This window comes from Anomaloglossus baeobatrachus, chromosome 12 (genome assembly GCF_048569485.1).
Source record: "Anomaloglossus baeobatrachus isolate aAnoBae1 chromosome 12, aAnoBae1.hap1, whole genome shotgun sequence".
NCBI classification, from domain to species: domain Eukaryota; kingdom Metazoa; phylum Chordata; class Amphibia; order Anura; family Aromobatidae; genus Anomaloglossus; species Anomaloglossus baeobatrachus.
The window spans coordinates 750,372-769,874 of NC_134364.1; the positions used below are offsets into that span (position 1 = coordinate 750,372).

At 48.0% G+C, this 19,503-nt stretch overlaps 2 protein-coding genes across 7 annotated transcripts in view; one reads left to right on the top strand and one right to left on the bottom strand.

Annotated features, from left to right (window-relative positions):
- BBOF1 (basal body orientation factor 1) overlaps window positions 1-1,516 on the bottom strand; it is a 115,513-nt gene extending 113,997 nt beyond the window's left edge. Inside the window, exon 1 of the mRNA XM_075329479.1 lies at window positions 1,450-1,516. The gene's annotated coding sequence lies outside the window, so the exon portion shown is untranslated. The remainder of the gene's footprint in view (window positions 1-1,449) is intronic.
- ENTPD5 (ectonucleoside triphosphate diphosphohydrolase 5 (inactive)) overlaps window positions 1-19,503 on the top strand; it is a 140,317-nt gene that overhangs the window by 11,192 nt on the left and 109,622 nt on the right. For 5 of the 6 annotated variants that reach the window (XM_075329481.1, XM_075329482.1, XM_075329483.1 and 2 more), the window contains exons 2-5: window positions 11,601-11,704; window positions 12,142-12,371; window positions 12,701-12,780; window positions 12,929-13,072. In XM_075329481.1, coding sequence (XP_075185596.1) covers window positions 11,601-11,704; window positions 12,142-12,371; window positions 12,701-12,780; window positions 12,929-13,072 — 558 coding nt within the window. Of the gene's footprint in view, window positions 1-11,584; window positions 11,712-12,141; window positions 12,372-12,700; window positions 12,781-12,928; window positions 13,073-19,503 lie in introns of those variants that run through there. The other variant, XM_075329485.1, reaches the window with a different exon arrangement.

Here is a 19,503-nt window from a genome sequence, read left to right on the forward strand (position 1 = left end):
CACAGAAGCTTTAAGACACTCAAACGGCACTGTCCTGTGTATCAGGACACTCACCCCCCCTGGAATGTGTGGTATATACAGAGTGGTACTCATGGGCTATCCATTTTTTGTGGAGCAAGTGGAGCCGCTCCTTCACCAAGTGCGTTTCTGATAAGAATATTATGTCTGGCTTAAGCTGCTGTAGAAACAGAAAAACTGCACATCTTTTAGTGGCTTCACCCAATCCTCGCACATTCCAGGCCACTATATTAACCTCCTTCGCCATAAGGGTGAGTGCACATATGTAACAGCAGGGGGCAGCAAGCGGGGACCCCCGGACCCATCTGCAGCAGTTCCCATAGATGAGCATAGACCAAACAGGTGCATAAAACAAAAAGGTCAAACAACATAAAAACATACACAGTAAACCAGGACATTCCTCTCAAACAGAGGGAAGTGGGGCTAAACATAACCGTAAGAGCACATAACGGTTTAAATTCCTGAACAGTCATCAACTGCATAGTAACCTATCTGGGTGGCTCCTGCCAACCGTCCATAAGTGTTCCAGCCGGGAAACATAGCAAGGTCACCTCAGCAAGTCCAACAGCAAGGAATCCGCAATAATCCTCAGCGGTGATTTCTGCGCAGTCCTTTTTCATTGGTATCGAGCCATGCGGCTGCATCCTTTGGAGTGTCAAAAAACTTTGTCCCACCATCCACCACCACTCGCAGCCTGGTAGGGTATAGCATTGAGTAAGAGATCTGCAGCTGCCTCAGGCGTTTTTTGACATCAATAAATTGCGCTCTCCTCTGCTGGATTTCAGTGGAAAAATCCGGGTACAGTGAGACCTTATGGCCGTCAATAGCCAGATCCTTAATCTCCCGAGCTCTGCGGAGCGCAGTGTCCCTGTCCCTGAAGTGCAGTAGCTTGAGGAGGATAGGACGAGGGGGTGCCCCTGGTGGTGGGGGTCTAGTGGGGACCCTATGTGCCCGCTCAATAGTGAAGAAAGGAGAAAACAGATCCATACCCAAAGTCTTGGGGAGCCACATTTCAAAAAAAGCTACTGGATTATTGCCTTCTGCCTTTTCTGGGACCCCGACCAGTCGGAGATTGCTTCTGCGGGATCTGTTTTCTAGATCGTCCACCTTAGCCCTAAGCAATGAGATATTGTGGATTGCTCTGCCAAGGTCCCGAGTCAGAGGGGGAAGCTTATCCTCTGTGGCACTGACCCGGTCTTCCAGGGCCCCCACCCGTACATTGACCCCCTGCAACTCGTGCCTGATAGATGAAATGTCCATTTTAATTCCTCCCATCTGTATGTTCAAAGTGGCTAGCATATTGTTGCAGGTGTTTACTGCTGCAAGCACATCACTGAGGGTGGGCTCTGCTCTCCCAGGATCTGTGTTTTCATCTGCAGCTCTAAGGTTGTCCCCCTTCTCCACATTACTGGCAGCAGCCAACATACTCACAGCTCCCTGCTGCTCTTCCTCCTCCATCAGTTCTTGTCCTGGGATCTGTAGCTCCTGCACGCTGAGGTCACACTGCTTAACAGCTCCAGGTATCTCAGGCTGATCTCGTGCAAACTTGCTGAGGCGAGCTATTGCATCAGACGCCCTGCCCCCACATGAAGCTCCAGCGTCCATGAGTGTGGCCTGTGTCCCGCGCTTCTTATCAGCCCGAGTTCTGGTCATATCACTCAGGTCTTTGAAGCCCCCTCAGTCTAGGAGAGGTCGCCACTCCAGGAAAGCAGTAAAACAAACTTTAACCCCAGCTGGACAGGATTATACAGGAGTTTTTTGCAGGAGCTCTGGCTACACAAGTCTTCCTCACATGCTGCTCAGGCCACGCCCCCCCTGTATTGGAATATCTAATTGTGTCTATATTCACATGGGTGTATGTTTGGAATTTTAATGATTATAACATAAACATGTAACGATCCACAAGATAATGGTGGACGCTGGCAAATCATGTAACAAATGATCATTTTCCTTTTCCTTAATAATTAGATCTTTATATAAGATATTTTTGGTTTAGCACCTACAATGGGATTATATTTCTCACAGATACTTCAGATACAATGTGATATCCTGACCAGTAATGTATTAGCCTTATACAACTGCCTATATAGTGTGTTAAACATGTGTATCCTCCAATTCCAGATCCTAAATCAGTGTTAGGAGCACGTGGTCTCAAGCCAAGGAAACTGGGTGATCCTAAAAAGACAAGTCAGAATGAGCCATGAGTCAGAATCAGATGGGCCGATCCAGATTTTCCTGACCACAGCAACTTCCATGAAGCTTGAGGGAAAACCCATCTGGAGACAACAACCGCTGTAAAGAGTCCATCGTACCAGCAGAATGAGGGTCACAACACACATAGTGCTGGATTATTTCACATAGAACCTTATGGAGAATTTCTAGATTGGGGATGAAACATGGGAAATAACCATGATAAGGGAACAATGGGTACAGGAACATTACACAAATAAGGGCTCATGGTGGGAAAAACATTATCTGACCTGAACTAACCAATTAGTTTAAGAGTTTAAGTGACTTTTTAAGGATAACATACACTTGCTGGTAACTGGTATTGTCTTATTTGTTGGTATTTGAAGCCGTAAAAGTGCTACTCTGTGTTACTGAAGGTAATCGGATCCATGCGTAAGGGAAATCTTGTTGAAGGCCTCTTGGTGGTAGATTATGGACCCGAGACAAGAAGAGATCCATTAGAGTTGTGTATTCAGGTAGAAAAGTCTCGAAGACGCGGACAGCACTCAGATGTTGACTGAGAATCAGTCTTTCAGAAACAGTAACGCTAAAAGCTGCAGCATAACGGAAAGAAGCTTATTCTTACAATTGCCTTACTCTTTCTAATCGATTGATCTCAAAATCTGGGTGAGCTCTTCAGCATTAAATAGTCTGTTCTAAGGACTGGGACATTACCTGTGTCTCTGTGAGCTGTGTGTGCGGGATGTGATCAACTCTCTGATCAGCAGTCTGTACCAGCGGGGGCAAAGGCTTAGCATTGCTTGTATAGCGGATAGAAAAATGAAAAAAAGGTTGCAGTTAAAGCATTAGAGCTGATGTGTTAGAGGAACACGGTAGGGTCTGTTAGGTTGACCTAACGGTCACAGCTGTTGCCAGCGATGTCCGAATGCAGAGAGGGTACCGGTGACCCCCCTCTGCCCTCCCTTTAGCCTTCAATGAAAACAGGCAGACACCGTTATACACGTAAAAGCTAGGAGACGTGCGGCTCCGAATAGAAAGTGTATTGGTATTGTTTACATTACAAAGTTATACAAAGTTGATTAGGGCGTAACTATGCAACATACATATTCATTAATCTACATTCATTAAGGCGTGGATTGCATATTCCCAGCAAGAGAAATTAATATAATGACTTATACTCCCATAATAGTCTATTCCGCCTCTCATTCTCATAACAAGATGTTTGTCAGTCATTTCTAAGTCAAAACATTCTATGTCCTTGAAGTTGGTCTCACAGTTTATTACGCAAATAAGTCTGGTTTGGTCTTGCCAGGGAGAATGAATTTCTATTATTTTTCTAAGTCAGTGAAAAAGGTTAACTCTTTCCTCACAATCCCCCCTATTGGCGTGATTGATGGACAGGGGGCCATCGAGAAGCTGTGGACTATAGAGCGAGCAGGCTAGTCTCCAGATACTTTCTGAGCCGCGGGTTGCTCAGGGAGTGTCGTCTCACATCCGTCACCCAGGACTGCCTGCATGCCTCTCGATAGGAGTCTCATCATGATACGCCAAGGTGATTTCTAGAGGAAAGAGTAGAGAAGAGAAAAAGGCATATTAGTGATTTCATACGGGTGCTGAATAATCATTGTATCTACATTGCTTCAAGCAGCGGGAAAACAAAGCCATTAGCAACTTGAACACTACATAAGCAACTACCAAACAGAGTAACACTTGGAACACTGATTGCAATATCCCCATGAACCATCCTCCTATTCCCTTAAACCAGTTTGCAGGGTTGAACATTGAAAAGGTATTGCTCCACCAAGCATCTGAGCTTCTAAGTACCTCCTCATCATGTTTTTTCCTCAGCTTTTGTATCTCAGTTAAACTGGCTTGGGCTCTTAAGGTTCCTCTTGGATCTATGTAGTGACAACAGCTGGGGCCTACTACTTGACACATCCCCCCTTGGGCTGCAGTGAGGTAATCCAGTACCAAAGTATGTTGGTTGGTTACAATGATTAATTGTCTCTGTATGGCAATGGTACTATTTACTGCTTGGAGAACCTCAAAAATTTGATCATCAAGATAGTCAGTGCTGTCCACCAACTTATCATACATCTGCATTATCATGGGATAGATAAAAAGAGAACTGAAAAATTTGTTGACATGACTCATTTGAATCACATGGGGTCGGCCACTAGGCCTGTCTTTGTTGTCTGCCACTCTCTTTACCAGTAGGTGGAGAGGCATTTTCCCTGCCGGTATATCAGTAGTATTGATAATGAAGGTGGCAGGGGTCAAACGGGCCAAGGTGCAGGTGCCATTTACTCCTACAGGTAGCCATTTGTAGGCATTGTAACCACAAACCCAATAGGTTTGCGGTGGGAGATCCCAGATGGCTGAATGTTGTAATATGAGGCGATGTGCTATATCTATAAAGGCCGATATGTTCCTGAGTATACACCATCCGGGAAGTTGGCCTAGGGGACTACAATACCCTGCGGACGGTTCACCACAGGTTTCTCGGCCAGGCACATATGGGTCAGAATCATTGCACCATAAATTTCCGGGTTGGGAGTAACAAGTATCATTTGTGCCTTCTGGAAACAATGAATTGTATACCCACCCATGGTCATGCAGATGTCTCTCTAACAGCAAGGGTTTAAATGCATCAGTACTGTCAGAGGTTCGCCCAAAACTTATTTTGATTCCTTCTGTTGGAATCTTGCCCATAGTAGGTGTTTTTGTGTAATTACGGGGTACCCAGCTGCTTCCTTCAAAGGCTAAATATTGCTGGGTTCCGGGAAGGCCAGTAGTAAGATTGCCTTGCCACCAGGGGAAATCTACCCACCCTACTATTGGTATGGGCACACTAGTGTTCCACAGTTTTTGATACTTGGTGTCATTGACTGATAATCTATTGTAACAGCCTCCCCATTGAAACACTTCGTTTATTGGGACTGGTATGGCTAAGTATGGCATGGAAGAGGCTGTCACAGGTGCGTGTGTACATATCCAGCAGTCTGTGATCTCAAGTTTTTCAGCTAACACTTCATGATGGGTCTCAAATGAATTCTGCCGTGGTGTAGAAGGCCCCAAAAAGGGAGTACACATAGAAATACTTATCAGCGGTATTAGGCCTTCTTGCAGTGGCTGGCATGGACCCATATCGATCTCCCCTCAAGTTTGACGGAGGTTGGAGTGGTCAGCTGGACAGTCAAAGGCCCTTCGAATCGTGGCTCAAGGGTCTTTCTCACGTGCTTCTTTAGGTAGACCCGGTCACCAGGCTTTAGGGAGTGGGTTCCTGGAACGGCATCAGGATCTGGTAGAGAAGAGTAGACCCTTTGGTGGGTTTCAGTTAGTCTCTTCTGCAGGGAAACAACATAAGACGTTAGGCTTTCACATTGCAGGTGTAACTCCTGCGGGAAGTAGCATCCTAATCTGGGTGCACTACCAAAGAGTATTTCAAATGGTGAGAGCCTGTGCTTTCCCTGCGGGGTAGTTCTTATAGAGTAAAGAGCTATGGGGAGACATTCTGTCCATGGTCTACCAGTCTCCTCCACTGCCTTGGCTAGTTTGAGCTTTTAGAGTGCCATTTAACCTTTCCACTTTCCCTGATGACTGTGGGTGGTAAGGCGTGTGTAAGGCTGACTGAATGCCTAACAGGGCACAGGTGTTCTGGAACACTTGTCCAGTGAAATGAGTACCTCGGTCTGACTCCATGACTTCAGGGAGTCCAAACCGAGGCACCAGCTCACAGGCCAATTTCTTTGCTGTAATTCGGGCCGTGGCTGAGCTGACAGGGTAGGCCTCTGGCCATCCTGAGAAGAGGTCTACACAGACAAGTACAAACTCGTAGATGCCATGTTTTGGCAACTGTATATAGTCTATTTGTACTCTTTGAAATGGGGCAAACGTCTTTGGCATGTGTCTTTGCGGGGTTTTAGTTAGCTGGCTTGGATTGTGTTGTTGACAGATGTGACAAGCTTTTATTCTCTGGGAGGCGTATTGTCTGAAGCCGGGGGCTACCCAATATGGTTGCATCTGGTTCATGATTGAGTTTGTGCTACTGTGTGTGGGATAGTGGAGTACTTGGAAAATGGCAGGGAACCAACTGCGTGGCAGGACGGGAAGTCCATTTAGGCGCCAAATCCCCTCCACCTTTTCTGCATCCGGCCTTTTCTTCCTCAGAGGCGTTTTCTTGTGTCTCAAAGAGGTTCTGCATTTCTTCCTCCGTCGTTGACACTGTTTCCGTCTCCTTCAAAGGGAGTAAGGCTGCTTCTTTTGCTGTTTGATCGGCCAAGCGATTTCCCCCTTGCCTCAGGTGTTTGAGCCTTGGTGTGTGCAGCAACCTTTATGATTGCTAGCTGTTTTGGTATCAAGGCTACTTCCATTAGTTTCTTCACTGAGGCTCCATGCCTGATGGGATTTCCTGTTGCTGTGAGGAATCCTCTAGTCTGCCAGATAGTGCCAAAATCGTGCACAATGCCATGTGTATAGGCTGAGTCCGTGTAGATGTTCACTGTTCGTTCTTCCAGAAACTCAATTGCCCAGATGAGGGCAAGAAGTTCTGCTTCTTGAGCAGATGTGCGTGGAGGTAGCGGTTGTTTGGCTAAGACTGCATATAGAGTCACTACTGCAAATCCGGTGTGGAACTTGCCTGCTTCATCAGCGTATCTGCTACCATCCACAAAAAGTTCAAAGTCTGGATTTGTAAGCGGTGTTGTCTAAATATTGTGCAGGGGCTTTGCCTCATGTTCAATGAGTTCCTGACAATCATGATCAAATGGTGCGCTGGTACGTTTGTCACTCTCTTCTGTCCTCTCTTCTGTCCCCCCTTCTAAACTTGTGAAGATCAGCAGATCAGCAAGGTTTAGACTTGTAACTCGAGCAAATGAGATGTTTGGGGGGTAGCAACAGCGTGCACTGAAGTCTGACTTGTCTTGCCATGGAGAGGTGTTTCAGCTGCACTTGATTGAGAACAGCATAGATGTAATGGCTGGTAAGGATGGTAGTCGGGAAATCGAGTGAGATTTCAGATGCTTTCTGCAGTATGTTTGAAACTGCTGTAACAGCACGGACACAGGTTGGTGCTGCTTTTGTGGCGTTGTCAAGTTGAGAGGAGTAGTACCCGATTATGAGATGTTTGTCCGTCTTCTGGGTGAGTACTCCTACGGCAAATCCTTGAAGCTCTGCTACGAACAGATTAAAGGTGAGATCATAGTTTGGTAGTGCCAGAGCAGATGCATCAATCACTAGTTCCTTGAGCTTTTGAAAGTTTTATCAAGCTTCTTCTGTAAGGGAAAAAGGAACATTCTTTGTGCAATCATACAGCGGTTGCATGAGTAGTGATGCACTGGGAATCCACCGTCTGCATTTATCTCTGCTTGCTTTGCATCCTACTTCTGCCAGAAAGGTAAGCATTCCTCTTCACTAGGGAAGCACAGTAGTAAATCATCCACGTACTGGTAGATGTACTGCGAGAGGTAGCGGGAGGGGGGATTGTCTCATGTGTGTGTGTTTACTTCATGTGTAACTTCAGATTCTGGTCTGTCTTCTATCATCTGGAGAGTGCACAGGATTTCTTCTGGGATATCTTCTGGAATTTGCAGGATAGCAGATCCATCTTCATTGTAGACAATCTGAGCTTGTAGTCTTGATAGTAGATCTTCTCCCACTAGGGCATCTCCACCCAGGGGGGACACTAAGAATTTAGACACGAACATGTGTGGTCCCAGTTTCACCTTCAGTGGATGTGTTATTGGGATTATCTGGGCTTGTCCATCAAATCCGGATACTACAGTAGCTTCAGATGAGATGGATCCTTCAGGCACCAGATTCTTGGGGAGTACGGAGCGAGAGGCTCCTGAGTCCACTAAAGCTCTTATTTCCTTGTTGCCAATGTGAAGGGGGACATGTATAAATGGACCTCTGGCATCCCTATCCCGTGCTGCCGCAAGTCAGGCAGTCTTCTCCTCCTGACTCTCGGGTCGGTTTTGAGTGTCCCTCTTCTTCTTTCTACTGTCTCTGATCATGTCCTCTGACTCCCACAATAGTAGCAGGTCGGTGCCTTCCTTCTTGTACCTTCTGGCTGACCGTCCACTGCTGCTATGAAAACTTTCTTGTTGCTCCTTTTATCCTTTGCGTCGGTTTCTAAGCCACTTGCTTTGTTGACTAGAAGATCTATGTCTTCCATGTTTCTCCATTCTGGGCAGCACGCTTTCAATCTTTCTGCCAGAGGTGCATATATTCCATCCATGAAGGATCTTACCATCAGGCGACGTATTGCACCCGCTTGTAAGTCCAGCCCTTCATCTGCGAATGACTGCATCAATCTGTAGGAGACCTGTATTTGGTTCAGGTAACGTGAAAAACTTACTGGGTTTCTAGTCGGGTCTGGAGCATTTTGCAGGAAAGCAATCTGCTCGGTTGGAGTCCAGGGTACGTAGTCTTCATACGTACGGGGAACTGCATCTCTGGGAGCATCTGGGTTTTGTAGATTAACAGGTGGTCTTATCAGGACTCTTCTTTCCACTACGGGATAAAGAGGCACTGGTGCTGTGGCTTGTAGCTTGTGCTGTGGGGCTGCACAGGCTAGGCATGTTTCACTCCAGTCCGGATTTTGTTGGCCACAGTTTGTGCAGGTCCATTCCGGGGATCCTGCTATTTTTGGAGCTGTTCCAGGAGTAGCTGACAGGTACGGAGGGGGCTGCGGATCCTTATTAGCTTGCTTCCCAGCTTCTTCCCATGTGTCTGATTCTTCATGATATATCCAACCTTGATCGTGGGCTGTTTTTGCAATGTCAGAAAGAGTTCTGACCAGTTTAGTCCATGATTTATCTGCTATCACTCCTGCTCTAGTAGCTGTTATTGTGTCCCATTTGTTGGGGTCCAATTGATCCTTCCCCTTCAATCCAAATGTCTTAAAAAACTTCCTTGGACTGACTGGCTGTTCTTTTGCCATGATAACACGTAATGAGATGTTGCAGGGTGCATCCAGCTCTTCTGTCCTTTTGATATTCCTTGTCCCATTCTTCGTCTATCTTCTTCAGCTTTTAGACCCTTGAACGTCCTTTGGACTAAACCTACCTATCCTGGAGATACTCAGAGACTAACTCCTTTTGTATTCCTACCTAAGGTGAGGTCTAGAACCACCTTTCCTGGAGATACCCAAAGACTGATTCTTGATGTGTATTCCTACTGAAAGGTGGTGTCCTAACTTCAGAGGGGCTGAGAATGTTGAATGGCGCTGGGTTACCCTTCTTGTAACAGAGATACACTCTATATCCGATAGCAATGGCAAACAGGGCTATTCCCACTAACACTAGGGCAGTGAATATCACATCCATTGGACAGAGCAGGTACACTATTCTCTTTCAACACTCACTGATGTATGGGATCTATGACAACCAACAAGGACAACAGCACAGAAGTAAAGCGCAGGAGAGCAGACCCGCGACACACGGAGAGGCAGAGAAACACAGAGAAATAAACAAGCAAACAACCAAACAAGGCACAGAAAACATCAGCTGGCAAGGCTCTCTCAGAGTTCAGTAGAAACCCGCCAATAACCCAGTATCTACTCACAGTGCACCATTTTGCGCGTTGAGGAGAGGGGAGATCAGATGTGGGGAGCATAAAGAGAAGAATAAGGTTCAACTCTTACCTGGCCAGGTGTTTCTGGTCCCCACGTCTGGTTCACTCCTCCTCTGAATGGCAAGACAGTCCACTGCGTCCTGGGATTAGAAACACGGGTCCCTGCTTTTCGGGCGCCAGATAATGTTAGGTTGACCTAACGGTCACAGCTGTTGCCAGCGATGTCCGAATGCAGAGAGGGTACCGGTGACCCCCCTCTGCCCTCCCTTTAGCCTTCAATGAAAACAGGCAGACACCGTTATACACGTAAAGGCTAGGAGACGTGCGGCTCCGAATAGAAAGTGTATTGGTATTGTTTACATTACAAAGTTATACAAAGTTGATTAGGGCGTAACTATGCAACATACATATTCATTAATCTACATTCATTAAGGCGTGGATTGCATATTCCCAGCAAGAGAAATTAATATAATGACTTATACTCCCATAATAGTCTATTCCGCCTCTCATTCTCATAACAAGATGTTTGTCAGTCATTTCTAAGTCAAAACATTCTATGTCCTTGAAGTTGGTCTCACAGTTTATTACGCAAATAAGTCTGGTTTGGTCTTGCCAGGGAGAATGAATTTCTATTATTTTTCTAAGTCAGTGAAAAAGGTTAACTCTTTCCTCACAGGTCAGAAGGTTAATAAAGTATTTAGGGGGGACTGTTGAGGAGAGCCATAAAATGAAATACTTAATTAACCTCTGGACATAGAGCATTGTGGGAAATATGTCGATTTGCCTTACATAATTCAGCTCTCAGATCATACACATAACACAGATATAAAGATGGCTGCCATTTCCTGTTCTCCACACCTTGCTTTGGAATGCAAGGAATGAAAGAAGATACCATATAAGGGAAGACCCCTGGTAAAGCTAGAAGACCAACCCAAAGATCAGATGACATCACAGACCAAACCATCAGCATGGATGCACCAGATGACGCCCCTCCCATCACCATGGTTTCATCCACTGAAGTCAGACGCACCCATCAACAGCAACACGGATCTCCCCATTGGCTAGCTCATGAACTGTCCTACTAAATGGGCATATCTGAACTTGTATACGCCCCTAGCCTATATCAAGAGGATGCATGCTTCTCCTCGGTCTGTTCGGTGCCATCTTTACTGTGACCAAGAAGAGATTTCATATCCGACTGTGTCTGGTGTGGATTCTTTTATGCATGCACTTGGTATATACCAATTCGGCCAGGTAGTAGGCAACTAGTGATCTCTGGTTAAGAGTTCACCCTAACATATACACACACCACAGTACCACACAGTTTATACACACCCCTCACCACAGTACCACACAGTCTATACACACCCCGCACCACAGTACCACACAGTCTATACACACCCCGCACCACAGCACCACACCGTCTATACACACCCCGCACCACAGTACCACACAGTCTATACACACCCCACACTATAGTACCACACTGTCTATGTTCTCACCATCTATATACATACCCTCACCACACCCTCTATATAATCGATTACCTGGTGTTAATACAATGTTTCCACCATACAGTGCCTACATATCACTGAGCTGTGTTGATGTCTTCATATTCGGGGTAACACACAGCTCAGTGAAAGGAGGACTCTGATACCAGCGTCATTATCAAAGTGGGGAAGCGGCTCATGTGTCTTCTCCCTATGAAACTCAGGCTTTAGTTATTGGACTTCTATAGTGAGCAGCCTTTCCAAGAGGTCAGGTGACTCTCCCTGCACTTTAATCCTCATACTTCTATGTATTTAACCTTGCAACAGACCAGAAACCTCCACAACTATTGGAAATCTGGCGAGAACGTATTATATAATCATTACAGCAAAGAAAGCAAATCCAAAACAGAGATCAACGCTGAAGTACACAGGTGACCGGTATTCTGGGGGTGCAGTGATAAGGGGGGTGTCAGGGGCTGTAGTGAATAGTACAGGTGACCGGTATTCTGGGGGTGCAGTGATAGGGGGGGGTGAGGGGCTGTAGTGTATAGTACAGGTGACTGGTATTCTGAGGTTGCAGTGATAGGGGGGTGTGAGGGTCTGTAGTGTATAGTACAGGTGACCTGTATTCTGGGGGTGCAGTGATGGGGGGGTGGTGACTCGTATTTTAGGGGTGCAATGATGGGGGATGTGACTTATTCTGCGGGTGCAGTGATAGAGGGGTTTGATGGGCTGTAGTGTATAGTACCGGTGACCGGTATTCTGGGGGTGCTGTGATAGGGAGGGGGTGACTGGTATTCTGAGGGTGCAGTGATGGGTGGTGTTGCTGTGTGTCTCTTTATGAACACTTTTCTTCCGGTTGTTTCAGGGTGTGGGAGATTATGAGGCCATGGATAATTGCAGCTTTCACCTTCTGTTGTTCCCTTTTTCCTGGCTTCTCCTTATCGGACCCCTCTGTTACGTACGGTGGGACGTCCCCCTTAACCTATGCTGTCCGAGTGCCTACAATCTCTAGAGACATCATGTATGGTATAGTTTTTGATGCCGGCGCCACCGGGACACGGATTCACATCTACACCTTCCGTCCCAGCAGTACCAGTAAGTTCCGCACTCTCCCCTCGGTCCGCACTCTCCCCTCCTCGTGTTTTGACGTCCGCTCTGTCCCCTCGGTCCCCTCCTCGCGTTTTGATGTCTCCTCGGTTCCCTCCTTGCGTTTTGACGTTCCTCCTATCCTCTCTGTCCCCTCCTCGCGTTTTGATGTCCCCTCTGTCCCCTCCTCACGTTTTGTCATCTTCCTATCCCCTCGGTCCCCTCCTCGCATTTTGACGTCCTCCTATCCTGTTGGTCCCCTCCTCGCGTTTTTGTCGTCCCCTCTGTCCCCTCCTCGCATTTTGACATCCTCTTATCTCATTTTCTTCATGTTTTAGGACCGTCCCTTGAGATTGATGGAGAGATTTTTGAGTCTTTGAAGCCAGGACTTTCTGCTTTTGCCCAGCAGCCTGAGCAGGTGAGCTGGCCATACAATGGATGGAGCAGTGTGGTTATTTGTGGGAAGTCCTAGACTGAAATATTCATATTTGGATGACCTTTCTATTATATGACTTGATAGAAAGTGATGTGCCCTGATGACTGCAATTGTGTTTGTGTTTCTTAAGGGTGCAGAGTCTGTGCGCTCACTGCTCCAGCTGGCACTAGACAATATTCCTTCCACCCACTGGAAGAAAACGCCACTGCTCCTGAAGGCGACGGCTGGGCTCCGACTCCTGCCCGCACTGCAGGCCGAGGCCCTGCTCCAAGAGGTGGGTGATATGACCTATTGCTCAATGGCGTGGTGATTGTCCGCTGACTGTCCTGCCGGTGATTCTCTGGAGGTTGTCTGGCTGGTGATTCTCCGCTAATTATCTACTGATTCACAGTTGATTCTCCATTGATGCATGATTGATTGCTGGCACTGTGTGCCGGGGTCCATGTCTATACATATACGTGTGATTACACTGTGTGCCGGGGTATATACACAGATGTGTGATGGCACTGTGTGCCGGGGTATATACACAGACGTGTGATGGCACTGTGTGCTGGGGTCCATGTCTATACACAGACGTGTGATGGCACCGTGTGCCGGGGTCTCTACCAGACGTGTGATGGCACCGTGTGCCGGGGTCTCTACACAGACATGTGATGGCACGGTGTACCGGGGTCTCTACACAGACATGTGATGGCACTGTTTGCCGGTGTCTCTACACAGACGTGTGATGGCACCGTGTGCCGGTGTCTCTACACAGACGTGTGATGGCACCGTGTGCCGGGATCTCTACACAGACGTGTGATGGCACCGTGCGCCGGGGTCTCTACACAGACGTGTGATGGCACCGTGCGCCGGGGTCTCTACACAGACGTGTGATGGCACCGTGCGCCGGGGTCTCTACACAGACGTGTGATGGCACCGTGTGCCGGGGTCTCTACACAGACGTGAGATGGCACCGTGTGCCGGGATCTCTACACAGACGTGTGATGGCACCGTGCGCCGGGGTCTCTACACAGACGTGTGATGGCACCGTGCGCCGGGGTCTCTACACAGACGTGTGATGGCACCGTGCGCCGGGGTCTCTACACAGACGTGTGATGGCACCGTGTGCCGGGGTCTCTACACAGACGTGAGATGGCACCGTGCGCCGGGGTCTCTACACAGACGTGAGATGGCACCATGCGCCGGGGTCTCTACACAGACGTGTGATGGCACCGTGTGCCGGTGTCTCTACACAGACGTGTGATGGCACCGTGTGCCGGTGTCTCTACACAGACGTGTGATGGCACCGTGCGCCGGGATCTCTACACAGACGTGTGATGGCACCGTGCGCCGGGGTCTCTACACAGACGTGTGATGGCACCGTGCGCCGGGGTCTCTACACAGACGTGTGATGGCACCGTGCGCCGGGGTCTCTACACAGACGTGAGATGGCACCGTGCGCCGGGGTCTCTACACAGACGTGAGATGGCACCATGCGCCGGGGTCTCTACACAGACGTGTGATGGCACCGTGCGCCGGGGTCTCTACACAGACGTGTGATGGCACCGTGCGCCGGGGTCTCTACACAGACGTGTGATGGCACCGTGCGCCGGGGACTCTACACAGACGTGTGATGGCACAGTGTACCGGGGTCTCTACACAGACGTGTGATGGCACCGTTTGCCGGGATCTCTACACAGACGTGAGATGGCACCGTGCGCCGGGGTCTCTACACAGACGTGAGATGGCACCGTGCGCCGGGGTCTCTACACAGACGTGTGATGGCACCGTGCGCCGGGGTCTCTACACAGATGTGTGATGGCACCGTGCGCCGGGGTCTCTACACAGACGTGTGATGGCACCGTGTGCCGGGGTCTCTACACAGACGTGTGATGGCACTGTTTGCCGGTGTCTCTACACAGATGTGTGATGGCACCGTGTGCCGGGGTCTCTACACAGACGTGTGATGGCACCGTGCGCCGGGGTCTCTACACAGACGTGTGATGGCACCGTGCGCCGGGGTCTCTACACAGACGTGTGATGGCTCCGTGCGCCGGGGTCTCTACACAGACGTGTGATGGCACCGTGCGCCGGGGTCTCTACACAGACGTGTGATGGCACTGTGTTGTGATTCAGTGACCAAGGAGGATAAAAAAAAGGCAAAAACTAGGAATTCCAGAGTCACCAGAGTGGTTTGAAACTCATCTGACTGAAAACCTGTAACTGACAACACAACTAGAAGTAGCTGTGGGACGAGCCTACGATGACCTAATCGCCTCGACACAGCCGGAGAAGTAATTCTTCCTAAAGAGAGAAATACAGGAAAAGCTAATCTGCCTCGGAGCAGTTCCCCAAAGATATAGATAGCCCCCAAACATATAAAACCGGGGAGACAAGATGAAACACAGTACACAGGTAGAAAACAGATTCAGCAAAGATGAGGCCTAAACTATCTATATAGGAAAGTACAGAAAAGAACACTGTCTGCAGCCACGCAATACTCTAGAAAAAAACAAACACACCTGATAGGAAAAAAGCTGAGACTACACGGCCTCTCCCCCACTATGTCAGTACTCTGGTGTTACTGGTATCCAAGCAAAACACTAATATAGAGGAAGGACTAAAAGTAATACCAAGCATGACAAAACACAAATGCATTGAAGAATATGGAGCAAGATACACAGACATTCCCAGCAGGGAATGATCCAACTCCACCCAGGACTCCACAAGCAAAATCAGGAGACCAGCCTTAATACCTCCAATATTAACAACAGAAAAATGGAAACAAAACCAGCAGAGGTACAAGACCAAACTTATCTGTTAGGAGTTCAGGTAGAGACAGAAGATAGGTGTTACGGGGGGGGGCTGTCTGATAATAAAACCTAAAGGAATGTCAGACAGTCAGGGTCCACCGAGCAAAGACTCTGCTGCAGACTATGGCAGAGGATAAGGGGTATATAAGTGTGCCACTGTAAAAAATAATAGCACAAGTGCAGAGTGCAATACCTCTGTTAAACTCACAGAGGAATATAATTAGAAAATAAAGCAATTCTCTCTTACTTGGAGGGTGTGTGGAATGGTCTCTGTTAAAGATCACAGAGACAAAAGCAGTGAGTGTGAAATGGCACCTACCTAGGTCCGTTCCTCTAGTGGTGCCAGGAGACGGACAGCAGCGTAAGTCGCACAAAGCTCCTACCTGCGTTCGCTCCACTAGTGTGCGAGGACACGAACCACTAGATATGGCACCTGCCTAGGTCCGCTCTTCTAGTGGTGCAAAAGAGACGGACAGCAGCATAAGCCGCACAAAGCTCCTACCTCTGTTCGCTCCCTTAGTGTGCGAGGATACGAACAACTGCCAGACGCAGTATAAGGAACGTTACCCTAGCGGCAACGTCCACCTATGAGTAGGATCACAAGGCCCAGCCGGACCATGTGCCTCAGGCACCTGCCTATGTCCGCTCCACTAAGAGGTAAGGATACGGACTGCAGCCGAAGCTGTAAGGTATAAGAACACTACCCTGCCGGTAGCGCTTACCTAACATAGACAGAGAGATGCCTAGAGGGACGTGCACAGGGCGTCTACCCTCATGCATGAACCAAGAGGACTGAGCGCCGGGCGGCGTGCGTCAGGGTCTTATATAGACTCTGTGCCTCATCCAAGATGGAGGACACCAGAGCCAATCCGCTGCCAGAATGACAGCAATGACGTCACGCTGGCCTATCACCGAGCAAAGCGTCACAAGCACATGACCAGCGACCAATCGGCATAGGTGTCAGAGACATGTGACCACGTGTCACAAGCACATGACCAGTGGCCAATCAGCTTAGAAGGTGTCAGAGACATGTGACCTCATGTCAGCGATGATGTCACCCGCACATGTGCAATGGCTCCAAGATAGGACTTAGGGCGGCTTTGCACGTTGCGACATTGCACGTGCGATGTCGATGGGGTCAAACCGAAAGTGACGCACATCCGGCGTCGCAGTCGATATCGCAATGTGTAAAACCTTTTTGATACGATGAACGAGCGCAAAAGCGTCGTTATCGTATCATCGCTGCAGCCTCCGACATTTCCATAATGCCGATGTTGCGACAGGTACGATGTTGTTCCTCGCTCCTGCGGCAGCACACATCACTGTGTGTGAAGCCACAGGAGCGAGGAACATCACCTTACCTGCCTCACGGCTGCAATGAGAAGGACGGAGGTGGGCGGGATGCTTGAATTGGCCGCCTGCCGTGTGACGTCTCTGTGACGCCGCACGACCCGCCCCCTAAGGAAGGAGGTGGGTCGCCAGCCAGAGGGACGTCGCACGGCAGGTATGTGCATGTGAAGCTGCCGTAGCGATAATAATCCCTACGGCAGCTTTCACTAGATATCGCATGTGCGACGGGGGCGGGACTATCGCTGCAGCATCAGTAACACATTGTTACCGATGTCGCAACGTGCAAAGCCCGCCTTAGTCTCCAGCGCTTGCACATGTGCAGTAGCAAGAAATCCGGACATAGTCTCCAGAGCCACAGCAACCGTAACAATAGGGCATTCTTCAGAATATCCACAGCACCACAGGAAACAACATTGATCACCGACCCAGACCAAGAGAAAACTACTCAGTTATATAGGCCCAGTCTGAACCACCAGATTTCCAATCATCAGCTGTCTGGCTTCTGATAAGCAGACCAACTCCACTACCAGCACTGGCCACAAGAGGGAGTCCCAAACCAGAGCCCAGTCCAAATGTGTTCACAACAGCACTGTATGCTGGGGTCTATACACACACATGTGATGGCACTGTGTGCCGCTGTTTGCTGTTGCTCTGAAGCACAGAATTTTCATATGTGTAATGGTGCATGCAGTCTACAATCACTACATTACAGAATTGTACATTTAAAGCTGAGAAAATAATGCAGAATCTGGTGTTTTTTTAGATGTAAACATTTTTTGCTGCATTTTAGAGCAAAACTTATGATCTGTTAATCACTTACAACACAGCAAAAGGATAAAAGGATCTCATTGTGGTAAGGAGAAGGTGTAAAAAAAAGTTCCGGTCTGCCAAAAGCTCTTAGGAGAATGTGTTCTGCCTAATGAGATCAAGGTTGAACTTCTTGACCATAATGTAATGACTACCGGAGTTCCGCCCACCAGGTACACTGGAACTCCCGGTGAGCACTGCGACACACAGGGTACACCTGGAAAATTATACAACATGGGGCCTTGCTCTAGGGAAAGAGGAGAAGGGTCATCTCCTGAACTCAACTGAGGCTGATCCCTGCACTCCCTAACGTCCCTATACAGGTTCTTTCATCTCGATGGCGATCACGTGCCTATCCCTGTCTTTCCCTGGACTCAGCCGTGTCTGGTGAGCAGGGTAGCGGGAAAGCTAGACCCTCTCTAGTAGTGATGGGCGATTCCCCCCGATGGTCGGGATTGGGAGCCTCGCCTGATCGTTTTGTAAAGATCGAGATCGAGAATGCGAACTTGCTTCCGATCACCAATCTTGGACTTTACAGTTATGGGATGGGGTGGAGGGGAGGCTGTAAAATAAAGAATATAGTTAATAATAAACATTGTCATTATGCTTAAAGGTCCTGCGACGCGTCCTGCAGACTCTATCTTCCGGCCGCTTCTGCTTCCGCGTCTGATCATTACTGTGCCCCCCGGTAAGCACCACTGCCTAAAGGACCTTCCATACCATGTGACCAGTCTGGTGGGAATGTTGTACAGACATTGGCTTACAGACTGGTCACATGACTACGATGTCATCCAAGGTCCTGTTAACCAAACTTTGATTGTTACTGTGCGAGTGTCGCATCGCGGCGCACAATCTCCCGACAGGAGCGAGTTATCTGCACATATTTCTATGCAGCTGAGGCGCACCTGTCCTGAGAGCATTAGCAATGCGAGACACAAGTGCAATCATACCCTCGCTGTCAGCCTGCTTCTCGCTCTGTAACGAGTGATGTAGCATAGCTGACATGGCTCTCTCTGCTTCTCACTTTGAATAGAGTGTGTGTACAGAGTGAGGAAGTGAAGCAGAGTTGACAGTGCTGTCACCGTGGATTACGTCGGACTAAGGATTTTTTTAAATAATAAAAATGGAGTCTCTAAATCTGGTCTCTTAATTTTTAATTTTAATGTGGTCTCTTAATTTTTCCCAGAGCTGTATCTTATCTATCTATCTATCATATATACACATATACAGTATATATGTGTACACAATATATAGTTGTATAAAGATAAATAATTTTAAAAAATGACATAGCGCTCTATGGTATTTTTGATTCTCAGCACAGATAAAACATACAGAGAAGCTCATTATTTTTTTTTTTTTTTAATTATTTAAAAAAATTATTAAAAATAAATGCGTTGGCTCCCGCTGTATTTTGATTGCCAGTCAGTTAAAGCCAGGCAGCTTTGGGCTGGGATCCTCTGCAGCCCACAGCTGCCCCTGGAAATGGCCCATTGTTTCTTAGCGCATTTCCAGGCGCATTACCCAGCTCCTCCAGCGGCCCTGGTGGCGGTGGCACGCGGGGTAATAAAGGGGTTAATTCAAGCTATGTATTCTCAGATGTTACTAAGTCCGTAATTTACAGTATCACGCCAAATTAGACATGGCCACCATGAATTTCTAGTAGACAGTAAAAAAAAAACCCACAACACAGAGAGAATTTTTTTTTATTCGAAAAAAAACAAAAAAAAACATTTAGAGACTCCATCTTTATTAT